The sequence below is a fragment of the Giraffa tippelskirchi genome, chromosome 5, assembly GCF_054371585.1.
Source record: "Giraffa tippelskirchi isolate mGirTip1 chromosome 5, T2T-mGirTip1v1.2.pri, whole genome shotgun sequence".
NCBI lineage: Eukaryota > Metazoa > Chordata > Mammalia > Artiodactyla > Giraffidae > Giraffa > Giraffa tippelskirchi.
Genome location: NC_137279.1, coordinates 52,577,013 through 52,590,251, shown reverse-complemented (window position 1 = coordinate 52,590,251; position 13,239 = coordinate 52,577,013). Strand labels below are relative to the sequence as shown.

Sequence of the window (13,239 nt, the reverse complement as noted above, 5' to 3'; positions counted from 1 at the left end):
TGGCACTAACACATAGGCCCCGAACAATAATGATCCCAAACTGAATACAGTTAATTAAACTACATGTACTTTTTTGAAAAAGAAATTCAGAGACTAGAACGATTCAGTAAGCTTTCTCTATCTCTAAAATGAATTATCACAATACTGTATCAGAATACAAAAATCTATTAAGTTTAGGTTTAATCTTATATAGCAAGTAGATTTAATTTATGGCAAAAGTTTCTTTCAACTCAGCAATCTGAAACCCATAAAAATCTTGATCTGTCTGTATAGCAAATATGTGGACAACCAAATCAGATAGAAACTTATAGTAGTGGAAGCTTTAGCAATTACAATACATGCATTGAAAACAGAATCACAGCTGTTAAGTAAAACAGCAAGAAATTTCTCTCACAATCTCAGCAATTTTGACATTTTCCACATATATAACAAAAGCAAGAAAAATACATCTCTCCTCATAAAGTAAGGTATATTAGGAATAATGCCCTTATACTGAAGACTATTATTAACAATAATAGCTATCATCTACAGTAATTTTCCCAGTAATCCTATAGTGTAGTATTGTTACCTCCATTGAAAGGTGATGATGATGAGAATAACCACCTCACTAATATTCAGCATATGACAGGGACTGGGCTAAAAGCTTTATATGCAGTACCTTATTTAATCTTCACAGGAACCTTATGAGGTAGGCATAATTATCAACTCATTTTATAAATAAAAGAGAAACTGAAGTTCAGACTGGTTTAAGAATAGATGCAACTGGGACTTCTCTGGTGGTCTAGTGTTTAAGGCTCCTCTGTCCCAATGCGAGGTGGGGGGGGTAGATTTGATCACTGGTCAGAGAACTAGATTCCAGATGTCACAACTAAGAGTTCACATGCCAAAACTAAGAGTTTGCATGCTACAACTAAAGATCCTGCATGCTGCAACTAAGACCCTACACAGCCAAATAATTAAACAAACAAACAAACAAACAGAATAGGTGCAACTAGTAATGTACTCAGATTAGACTCAAGCCCAGTGTCTGTTGGTTTGAAACTACGTTGCTTCTATCCCATAATGCCTCCACCCCAAGGGGCATAATAAACACTGGAATATTACTATTAGTATTATATTACTTTACTGCACGTCACAGATACTGCATTTTTTACAAACTGAACATTTGTGGTAACCCTGCGTCAAGCAAGTCTACTGGTGCCATTTTTCTAACAACATTTGTTCACCTCATGGCTCAGTGTCACATTTTGATAATTCTTGCAATATTTCAAACTTTTTCATTATTTTTATATTTGTTACAGTGACTGGTGACCTGTGATCTCTGATGTTACTATTGTTAATTGCAGATGCAATGGAAATAACAAGAGAACTAGAATAAGATGTGGACCCTGAAGATGTGACTGGACTGTTCCAATTTTTAACAGATGAGGAATTGCTTTGTATAGATGAACAAAGAAAGTATTTTCTCAAGATGGAATCTACTCCTGGTAAGGATGCCATTAAGACTATTAAAATGACAACAAAAAATTTAGAATGTTATGCAGAGTTAGTAGATAAACAGTGGCAAGACTTGAGAATTGACTCTGATTTTGAAAGAAGTTCTACGATGGGTGAAATGCTATTAAATAGCACTGCATGCTACAGAGAAACTAGGAAAGGAAAAGTCAGTTTAGGTGGCAAACTTCACTGCAGTCTTAGTTTAAGAAGTTGCCACGGAAGCTTCAACCTTCAGCAACCAGCACCCTGATGTCAGCAGCCATCAACACAAGACCCTCTAAGAGCAAGAAGATTATGACTAGCTGAAGGCTCAGATGATGGTTAGCATTTTTTAGCAATAAAGTGTATTTTACAGCACAGAGAACTACAGTCAATATCTTGTAATAACCTATAATGGAAAATAATCTGAAAAATAATATATGTGCATCACCTTGTTGTGTACCTGAGACACTGTAAATCAACTATACTTCAATAAAAAATATATATAATGAAATACAAAACGTTTTTTTAGACATAATGCTTATCACACACTTAACAGACTGCTGTATATGTAACTTTTACATGTACTGGGAAACCAAAAAATTCGTGTGACTCGCTTTCTTGCAATACTCACTTTATTGTCATCTGGAACTAAACTTGTAGTATTACCAAGGTCTGCCTGTACTTTTGTTACCAAGAAAGTTATCAGGATAACACATAAATTGTATCTAGCTCTATTTTAAAGCTTCTGGAGTCTATTCTAAAATACATCACAATATATCAGCATATTACACTAAAGTGAACTAACTGACCAGAAATGAAAACTGTATGCTGTATAAGAACATAACAGAGTAAAACAGTGATGGGAGAAATAAGAAATTTATCCAGCATGCCTGCTTAGGTTATTGACAGGCAGGGAAGATCAGCTGTAAACAAAAAGCCTCACCATTATTTGCTTTCTTTAAAACAGATGGCTCAGTAACCATTCTCCCTGGGTCCAGTTTTTAATGACCAAATTTGATAGTGAACCGAAAAAGTTATTAACACAGCAGCTCTGAGACGGTCACTCTTAGAAAGACCTGACTACAAGGTCAGCCCCTGACTAGCATCTGGGAATCTGGATTTGGGGAGGGTTGCTACACCCCTGATAAGAATGGTCACTATGCCTACATCCTTTTTGCAAACAATATGGTTTATGCTGAATTATCTGCTTTCCTTCTGGGAGTCTGGAATTTGGGTCAGTGCTAGGCAGAAGGTGTCTATGTAACAGCTCTGGGTGTAGAGTCTCTTATGTGTTTCCCACTTCCCTAAGGGATATTTCACGTGTGTTGTTAGAATTTGCCACTAGAGGAATCAAGTACAAGCTGTGTGACTCCACCGGGAGAGGACTCCTGGAAGCCTGCACCCGGTTTCCTCTGGACTTCACTCACATACATTTTCCCTTGGCTGGTTTTGTGCCTGTAATTCTTTTTCTGGGATAAAGCACAGCTGTGAGTACAGCAACATGCTGACTGAGTCCCCCTAGTGAACTTGGAACCTGAGGGTGGTCTTTGGGATCCCAACACAGATAGTAAGATAATTCCAGGCTATACTTGTAAAAGAGTTACTGCCCATAACATGACCATAAAATTTTGCCTAAAATGGACATGCACCCTGGAGAGGTTTTACTCCTACTAGCAAATATTAAAGTAAGTTCTAAAAACTTTGTGAATTAAGCCATGGATATTTTTAACAACTGATACTTACCGGGAACTCTGGCAGGAAAGGAATCAGGAGACCCTGCTCCAGCACCACCCTCTTCTTCGTCTTCTTCAAATTCCAAATTCTCTTCTTCACCAGGTGCTAAAATTCTTCTACATGCAAAAGGACAGAAAAAACAGTGAGCTACAAAACCAAATATATGAGAGAAGCCAAATAGCTACTCATTTCCCAGGTAAAATGTTGATATAAAAAATGCTAACATAAAATGTTAATATGTTGGATTAATGATATCAGTGATACCAACATTGATATGATACATCCAGAAATATCTGAAAAATAGGTATAAAATAAGATGATAAAATAAGGAGACAAATACTGGCGCTAATTTATTTTACCTTAAAGGGACAGGCTGAACATCAAATGGGAATTCTTTATTATATGTAAGAATATTCTTTAGGACTAGAATAAAAAGAGAAAGACACATGAATTATGTCATGAATCAGAATAAAAAAATTTATTGTGACTGATTTTAGTCAATTTTACCATGCCTATTAATATGTGTGTATACGTGTGTGTGTGTGTGTGCGCGCGCGCGTTCAATCGCTCAGTCGTATCCAATTCTTTGTGACCCTATGGACCATAGGCCACCAGGCTCCTCTGTCCATGGGATTTTCCCCAGCAAGAATACTGGAGTGGGTTGCCATTTCCTCTTCCAGAGGATCTTCCAGACCAAGGGATCGAACCCGTGTCTCCTGCATTGCAGGCAGATTCTTTACCGCTGAGCCACTGGGGTATCTATTAATACTTTAAAAATTCTCAATCTTATCATCATCCAAAGCCACAACGCACTTGTCCATTGAATATCTTAGCAAAATGAAAATATCCACACTCCAAGCACCAGTAATTTCAGAGTACTGTCAGGACTCCAAGGAAGGTAACTTCCAGAGTCTCAGAGTGGTTATGGAAAATAAACTCCAAAATAGTTCTCTGTACAAAATCCTAGGTGAGACATGGGGCACCTGAGAAAGGCAATAACTCCTCCCTGGAGTACTTTAACTGAAAGATTGGTGTCAAAGATGACCAGTGAGAGGGATATGAGCCTATCTTATTTTATGTCTTGATTAGTCTTCCCCTCAACTCCACAAAACTGGTAAAGTTTATAGTAGTGAGGTTATAATTATCATATACCTTTACCATAGTTTATTATACATATGTAATATATACATACATATATGCTTACATACAGGCTCATGCACGCTCAGTCACGTCTGACTCTTTGCAACCCCATGGATACTGTAGTCTGCCAGGCTCCTCTGTTCATGGGATTCTCCAGGCAAGAATACAGGAGTGGGTTGCCATTTCCTTCTCCATATATATGCACACACAAACACAAAAAGGGGTTTATCCTCAAGAGAAGTCTTCGAACAACCTCTTGTATTACAACCTCCTGTATTATGGTTGTGGTCAGTGATTATATCCAGGCAAAGAAACTTAACAAGAGAGACGCTCTACAATTCTACCTACATTTGGAGAGGTGCTTCATATCTGGTCTTATGGATTGCCAGTATCTACCTACAGTTATGTGAAGGTAAAGCAATGGCATTAATTGTACAACCCAAAATGTTTCTGTGAGTTTATATTCAACTTATTCATTCTAATTTTGGAGTCCTGCAGTTTGGAGCTGAAATAGGTATGGATGTTGTCATCCTCAAAAAGGAAATCCCTGAGTACAGGTTGCAAGTACATGCCTTACTCCCATAGGAGTCAAATGTGTTTATCATACTTCTTCTAATATATGCACTCCTACTAAGCCCTTCAGGGAGAGAAGTCTGAGACTTCTGTCTATATTTTCACTCATTCTTATTCTCTCTCTCCTTCCAACTCCTACCCTCCTTCTTCCTCTCTTTTCATCTCAACAAATGTGTACTGAGTGCTAAGACACAGCAGTGATAGTGACAGAGAGTTTTCACCCTCTGGGATCTTAGTAGTTTTCCCACTACGGATCTTAGACCCTAGTCAGGAAAAGTAGACAATAACAAGCCACAAAATGAACATGATGATATTAAGACTGTGACTGAAGGACCCAGAGGATGCTTGTGTAAGTGGAATAGAGGGATTACTTCAGCTGAAGTGAACAGGGTAGGCCGCTCAAACCTGAATTATTAGAAGACATTTGAGCCATGACCTGAATGAGAAGAAATGTCCACAAGCAGCTCTGGGCAAGGACTCTCCAAGTATTAGAGAACAGGCCAGAGCAACAACAAAGGCTCTGCAGCAGGAGTTTGTTCAAGGAATGGAAAGGACCAAAAAGCTGAAGTCTGAGAAGCAAAGGGCAAGTGGCAAAAGATTTGAATCAGATCTTAGCCCTCCCATGATGTTAATGACTTGAGCATTCATGTAACTACTCTGAATCTCGGCTTCCCCAGTTCCAAAATCATATTCTACCTTTTTTCACAAACTGTTGAGAGAATTAAATTAAATAACATAATATATGACATTGCATAGGAACACTTAAAGTACCATACAAGTATAAGTCTACATTATTATATGGTAATTTATTCTCTCCATAGTTCTCCCTACCTGGCTGACTAGAATCCTATTATTTTAGATCTCACTAAGAAGGACTATTTTTCAAATTTTAAGAATATCACCTCTAAACTTGGTGCATGACTGTTTATTGTGACTAAACTATTCATTCAACTCAAATATCAAAGAACCACACAGTATTGTGCTAGATGCTGAGAATGGGAAACGGGTGACAAGATTATGCATATTTATATTAGCAATGACCACATTTTAATAGTGAAAAGGAAAAAGTCAACCCTTAAAATATAAACAAAACATCAATAAAACTGAGAATCATTTTACTTTCTAAGAATATCCTGAATTTGTATTATAATAAAAGAATTAAACAGTATTTTCTTTTCTTAGGTATCTAAGTTTTGAAAAGGAAATGTCTGTTTTGGTATAACAGCCTCTTCTTTATTTTGTATTTACAAGTATAGAGTATAGCATATATTTTATTATTGTAATAAAATATTACAAATTACAAATAAATTATTTTATTATTGTATGAATAATTTTGAAAGAAAAATAACAGCACCTTTCTCGCTTTCTGTCATTGTAGGATGGGTTTCCATTTTCACCAACTGGGGAATAACAAGGATTCTAGTGTCCTTTTAAAATAAGATTCTATATAAACTTAACATAGGATTTTTCTTCTAATATGAATCTTGATATTTTTGGAGGTTGTAGAGAAGAGGAGAAGTTAGTTTATAATTTCATGGAAAGGGTGATCATGAATGTGGAGTCCAACACGATTGGGGACTAATTGGTTCATTCAGTAGAAATAATGCACACAGCCCCACTGAATATTGACTTGATGGTATACCCTCTACTGGTGAGAACTCAGCACTCCCAGCCCACTCTCATGGAGCATGGCCTGCCACCCTCCTGAATCTGACATTAAAAATCACACTCACACACACCCCAAATGTATTTTTTTTTTTCCTTGTAGCTACTTTTCATTTTTGTGGTAGGAAAAACAAGCAAGTGCTTCCCATCTGAAAGTTTATGGGAAACAACTTCCTGTAGACATTTAACTCTATTCAATTTAAAAATTTGCCAAGTTCATACTATATGCAAAGCATTGAATGAGGCTCTGTGGGGAAAATACAAAGTTTATTCACAATATTCTTGAGGAAAGAAATAAATATTAGTGAGACTAGTACAGGGCAGACTATGACAGTGGCTATAAAAAGTGCTCCTATAAAGAACATGAGACAGAGTCTAATTACTCCTAAGGAGAGAAGAGAAAGCTTTCAGGGCAAGGTGGGATTTCTTTGGGGCCTTGAAAGTTTAATTAACAGAAGGGAATTTTACAGTTTATGGGGTGGTAATACAGGGGTATGTTTGAGTAAGAAATAGTGTATTACTAAGGATTAACTTAAGAAAATTAAATAACTATTACTTTCAAGATCTTAGCTTTAGTATGAATTTCAGATAGGATTACAAAGAGGTTTTAAAAATCTTGAAGGAAAAATACATTAGCAAAATAAACCAACTAAGATAATCAAGCTGAAAGATACAGTCATTTGTTAATTTTCCCTTCCTTACATTATTAGAAGAGGCAGAGGCCAGGTTGACTAAGAACACTTAATCTGAAATATAGCCAAATACCAATTTATTGAAAATGTTTAATTCTGATAAACAATTAACTCAAAGCAAGTGCCTAGATTTTATAAATTCAAACTTAATTACAGGGCATAGCCTACTGAGATACAACATACACATTTAAGTTTAAGAGGCAAGAAGCAAATTAAAATCATCTAAAAATATAGTAAGTACCAGGAAGGGAGAAGTCCAAATGAGAAACTTTATTTAAAATCAAAAATAATAAAAACGAATCCAAATTACATTCTTTCCTCTCTATTCCCACCCCAAATCTTAAAAACAAACAAATCAGAAGACAAATGTGGATTTCAGTTCAATCTTCCACAAATACATGGGTCAATAATCTCTCAGGAGTTTGACCTAAAGAATCATGATATCAAGGACTGATGTCAATATTGCATGATTACAAGTATTAATAACAGAGTATAATGGTAGGAATGTAGGCTTTGAGATCTCTTCGAACCCAACCCAGTTCTAGCATTTACAAGCTGTAAAATCATGGGCAAGTGTCAGCAAAATGTGGTCAAGACTATTTATCTGAGTGTTTGGCACATTCCTCCTACTCTAAAAAATGGTGATCATTATTACCAACAAGAGAGTCTATGAGGCAACAGGAGGAAAAATTGAGTGTGTCTATGGAAAGAGATAATAAACACCTGATTTTAAGTGTTTACAGTCTTTACAGTGAACCTACATATTCTTAAGTTTTATTTGGAAACAAACTGAGAAGAGATGGAAAATAGTTACTAAATGAGGATCCCAAATCCTAATTATTCTTATCATTTAAAATTGAACATTTCTAATTTTCTTCAGAAACATAATATAACTCAGACATCCTCAAAGCAGCTGAAATCTTTTTTTAAAAGAACCTGCCTGCCAATGCAGGAGACACAGGAGATGTGGGTTCGATCCCTGGGTTGGGAAGATTCACTGGAGGAGGAAATGACAACCCACTCCAGTATTCTTGCCTGTAAAATTCCATGGACAGAGGAGCCTGGCAGGCTATAGTCCATGGGGTCACAAAAGAGTCGGACATGACTGAGTGATTAAACACAAATGCGTTTTTCTTAAAATAATCTTATATACAGGCACTTACAAAAGACCAATTATTGTATGATTCCATTTATATGAAATGTTCAGAATAGGCAAATTTATAGAGACAAAAAGTAGATTAGTGGTTGCCTCAGGCTGGGAATCAGGGGAAGCTAGAGGGAAATGAGTGAATGCTAATGGATACAGGGTTTCTTTATGGGGTGATAAAAAATGTCCTAAAATTGACTGTGGTGATAGTCAATACTTGTGCCCTTGCCTATATTTCAAACATTTCCTCTAAGAGAACATTCATTTGAACCAGCAAAAAAAGCTTCATCTAGCACATCCTAACCACCAAAATATGTGAAGGAATTGTTTACTTCAAAAAAAACATTTAGGAAGGAAAATGGGGACAATAAGGAAATATTTTATAGAGCAGTTCAAACAGCTGGGCTGCAGTTTTCAGTGACAGTATAGACATCAATGACTATATAACTTTATACTTTCCAGTAGAATCTACTGTAAATGTTTACCAAAGTAATTTAATTGTAGTCTTAGTAAACCAAATAAAACAAAGGCTAAAACAGATAGGTGAGGTACAACATAGAATCAAATAATTTTTCATATTCTATAATGAAGGTGAGACGGCTTCCCACATAGCAGTGGTAATGAATCTGCCTGCCAATGCAGGAGATGCAGGTTTGATCCCTGGGTTGGGAAGATACTTTGGAATAAGAAATGGCAACCCACTCCAATATTCTTGTGTGGAAAACTCCATGGACAGGGGAGTCTGGCAGGTTATAGTTCACGACTGAGCACACAAGGTGAACCAAACAATAATTACTAAAAATATTATAGGAATTATAAAAGTACAAAAAATTACATAGGATTAGATAGTAACAGAAAAGACTCAAATCAGCATCTCTGCTAAATAATCTTAATATCCATAATAGTGTAAACATTTTTCTAAAGCAGTATCAATAAAAAATATGAAATGAAGCTTACTTGGTTCTAGCTTCTTCAGATCTTCCAGTTTAAATTCTTCCTGGGACTGTGTGGACTGAATTTAAAATATGCAAATTACATATTTTTAATACAAAGACTTCACTGCACCCTGTGTCTTTTATTATGGCTGACAAAATATTCAAAAAGTAGCCAAAATAAAAGAATCCATTTATTGCTTTCAAAGTAAAAAAAAAAAAAAATTAAAAATTCCAAATTAGTTTTTGTTTTTTTGGAACATTCTGACTAAAAATATTGACGAAAAAAATTAAAGCCATATCTTTTATTTTTACAGTTTATATAACTTGAACTAATAGATCTTTTAATAGGAGTTTAATCCATGAATTCTTATTGTTATAAAATCCTTCTGAGACTATCCTTCTTTTGACATGAATGCCTAATATTTTATCAGAATAGTTCACACTAATTCCTTTTCCTTATATTAAGAAGTTGGGGGGGATCTATTTACCTGTAAAGCTGCACTTCGTAATTCCAAGCATGTTGCAATTTTGCCTATGGTTTTCTGTAGGAAAAAGAAAAAGTTATAAATACCAAATACATTATAACCGTTAGTTGCCAAAAATCGAGTTAACTTTTTATTGATAAGTGATCTATGATTTTAAAAGTTAGATTAAATTTTATTTCTTTTTAGCATCTTGCAGACTATGGAGATGAGAAATAGGAAGCAAAGTGCTGGGACCATGCAGAGAAGGTGAGCATATATTCACTCCTGGTCTAATGCGCCACAACCAATTTTAAATCATTTGCTTTGATGATAGCTTTCTATATGATTTAAAGGGCAATGAAAAGAACTTCAAACATCTTCTCTCCAAGCTTTGCCTTCTCTTCTTCTCCATAAGGTCTGATATTCCCTAAAAGACTTAAAATCAAAAACATCTGAAAGTTAGCACAAGGGCATAATTTAATGCTGACTCAAGTCCAATCTTGACTTGAGCCAAGTCAAGTTCAATTAAATGTATCAGCAATGCTAAGCAAAATCAATAGTTGTGATAAATGGTGGCAAACTTTATAGTCAGATCTGAGTTATCAAACAGATATAAATGACAGGGCATTAGTCCTTGCCTTTAATAAGCTCATGTTTCTATTAAACATGTAAGAAACATACAAAATCACTGTAACATAAAACAGAGGAACTTGGTTTACAGGTGTCAGCAAAGTAAGTGCTAATATGCCCTAAAGAAATAGGACAGGAATCAAAATTAGGAATCAAGCCCCAGTGACTGGGAGGATTTCTAAAACTAAAGAACTTGGGAAACCAGCATAGTTCAGTTGTCTAAAGTCCCAAACCGAAAATGCGGAGATAGGTTTGAAATGTGAAATGTGTGTGTGTTGGGGGGGAGGGGTTATTATGAAGGGGACTTTCTATGACTAGTTGAGGAATGAATCTGTTACTACTTCACAAATAGTTTTTGGACAGAAGAATGAGTATCAGATTTTCCCTTTAAGAAAACTGTTGTGACAACAGTGTCCCTAGGGTAAAGGAGAGAAGGGCAAAGACTAAAGGTTAGATCAAGTTATTTCAACTGTCCAGGTAATCAGTAGTCAGAAAAAGGACATGAATGACTAGGGTTGACCCGAAAAGGAGACCCAAAAAACAAATACGCACAAGAGCAGGCAGCTAAATTATGACAAGCAAGACTTTGAAATCTTTCCAAAAAAAGATATTTCTTAACTTTCTATTAGAAATAAACCCTGACCATAAAAGTGAAGTGTATATGTACAATATTTGCAATGCCTTCACAATACAATATTCTGGGGAAAAGTGATGTTTTTCTACACATACTGATGACCTGCAAAAGTTCAGTCAATTAGATTTGGTGGTTTCCTCTTATGTCGATTTTCTTTGGAAGATAAATGAGGAGCAAAGAGGAGTAACAAGTATTGTCCTGGTATCTGGCACTCAGGCTAGTGAGTGCTATGCGATTATCATACAGGCATTATATAGATGGGATAGCAATTCACAAAATAAAACACTAATTCTGCAAATAACAAATGCTAGAGAGGGTATGGAGAAAAGGCAACCCTTTTACACTGCAGGTGGGAATGTAAATTGGTGCAGCCACTATGGAAAACAGTACAGAGGTTCCTTAAAAAACTAAAAATAGAGTTGCCATATGATCCAGCAATCCCACCCCTGAGGACATATCTAGAGAAAACTATAATTTGAAAAGACACATGCACCTCAATGTTCATAGCAGCGCTATTTATAATAGCCAAGACATGAAGTAAGGTAAATACATGTCCACTGACAGATGAATGGATAAAAAAGAATACACACACACACACACAAAGGAATACTACTCAGCCATAAAAAGAATGAAATGCCATTTGCAGCAACATGGATAGACCTAGAGATTATCATACCAAGTGAAGAAAGTCAGAAGAGAAAAACAAATACTATATGATATCACTTGCATTTGGAATCTAAAATATGACAGATATGAACTTATTTATGAAACAGAACCAGACTCACAGACAACAAAAACAAACTTATGGTTACCAAAGGGGAAAGGGGAAGGGATAAATTAGGAGCATGGATTAGCAGACACAAAGTACTATATATAACAAAGATAAACAATAAAGTCCTACTGTATAGCACAAGGAACTGTATTCACTATTGTACAATAAACCATAATGGAAAAGAAAATGAAAAAGAATATGTATATATATGTATAATTGAATCACTTAGCTGTGCACAACATTGTAAATCAAGTATACATCAATAAAAAATTTTCAAAAATAAATAAACTACTACTGAGCAAAAGATATGACTTTTGGTCAAGGAACTAGTAACAATATTTAACTATTTCCACAATCTTTAAAATTTCCTTTCATCTTAATGTGAGTTTAGAAAATGTCAAATTTTATTCTGAAATTTTAGATATTGTATTTAATATAATTGCTGTAAAAGGATTCAAGATACAGATTTATTTACCCTCTGAAACAGCTGTTGTAGGGGAACCAGCGACAATCTTTTCTATGTAAAATCTAATATCCCTAAATCAGTGGTGTTCATATAAACCACTCCAATCTGACAAAACTAGTAAATGACTTTAATATAGTTAGTAATGGCTAAAACCTATTGAGCACTTACTAAGTGACAGATTCTCCTAGGTGATTTACCCACATTAATTCATTTAATCCTCACTATAACCCTATGTACTAGATACAACCATTTCACATCTATAAGATGTGAAAACCGAAGAAAGGTTAAGTAACTTGTCCTGGACATCAATGTCTTCAATACAACAGCAATACATACAACAAAGCAATACGTTTATTTTAATACCATTTGGTCACACTCATGTTCTTTAAAAAAAATGGTTTTGAAAAAGGGCTGTCTGTGTTAAGGGACATGTATCAATGAGTAAGTCTTTAAAAAACTTAGTTAACTCCTTTTCCTTCTTTACTATACAATCCATTTGATTTGATGTTTTTAACATTTCAGGTAAAATATATTCTAGTTTAACAACTATAAGTCCACTAATAACCTACTTTAAATTTAAACATTTGTTCAAGTTAAGAAGAAGCAACAGTTTTTTACAGAGTCTATTGAAACTATGGCAAAATACCAATAGGCATTATTCATAACTATTTTAAGGGACCACACCCAACATCAGTATTAAAAAAAGAGTGAAACACTATCACTTTTCAGCCACAGCAATGACTTTTAAAACATGTAGCATTTATTGACATCAAAATCAAGTGCTTGCTACTGTCATTATTCCACCTTTCTTAGAAACAGTTCAGAAAAATTATTAAGTACAGAACATAAATCCTGACTAATATACATTAAGACTAAGCATTCAAGGTAAGTAAACTTAATTTTAGAAA

At 35.1% G+C, this 13,239-nt stretch overlaps 1 protein-coding gene across 7 annotated transcripts in view; it reads right to left on the bottom strand.

Annotated features, from left to right (window-relative positions):
- AIDA (axin interactor, dorsalization associated) overlaps positions 1-13,239 on the bottom strand; it is a 48,729-nt gene that overhangs the window by 22,519 nt on the left and 12,971 nt on the right. For all 7 annotated transcript variants that reach the window (XR_014053545.1, XR_014053544.1, XR_014053543.1 and 4 more), the window contains 4 exons: positions 9,854-9,907; positions 9,388-9,442; positions 3,573-3,636; positions 3,223-3,329 (listed from right to left, as the gene is read on the bottom strand). Coding sequence is in view for 4 of the 7 variants with exons in the window: in XM_081489904.1 (XP_081346030.1) it covers positions 3,223-3,329; positions 3,573-3,636; positions 9,388-9,442; positions 9,854-9,907 (280 nt within the window). In the remaining 3 variants the exon portion in view is untranslated. The remainder of the gene's footprint in view (positions 1-3,222; positions 3,330-3,572; positions 3,637-9,387; positions 9,443-9,853; positions 9,908-13,239) is intronic.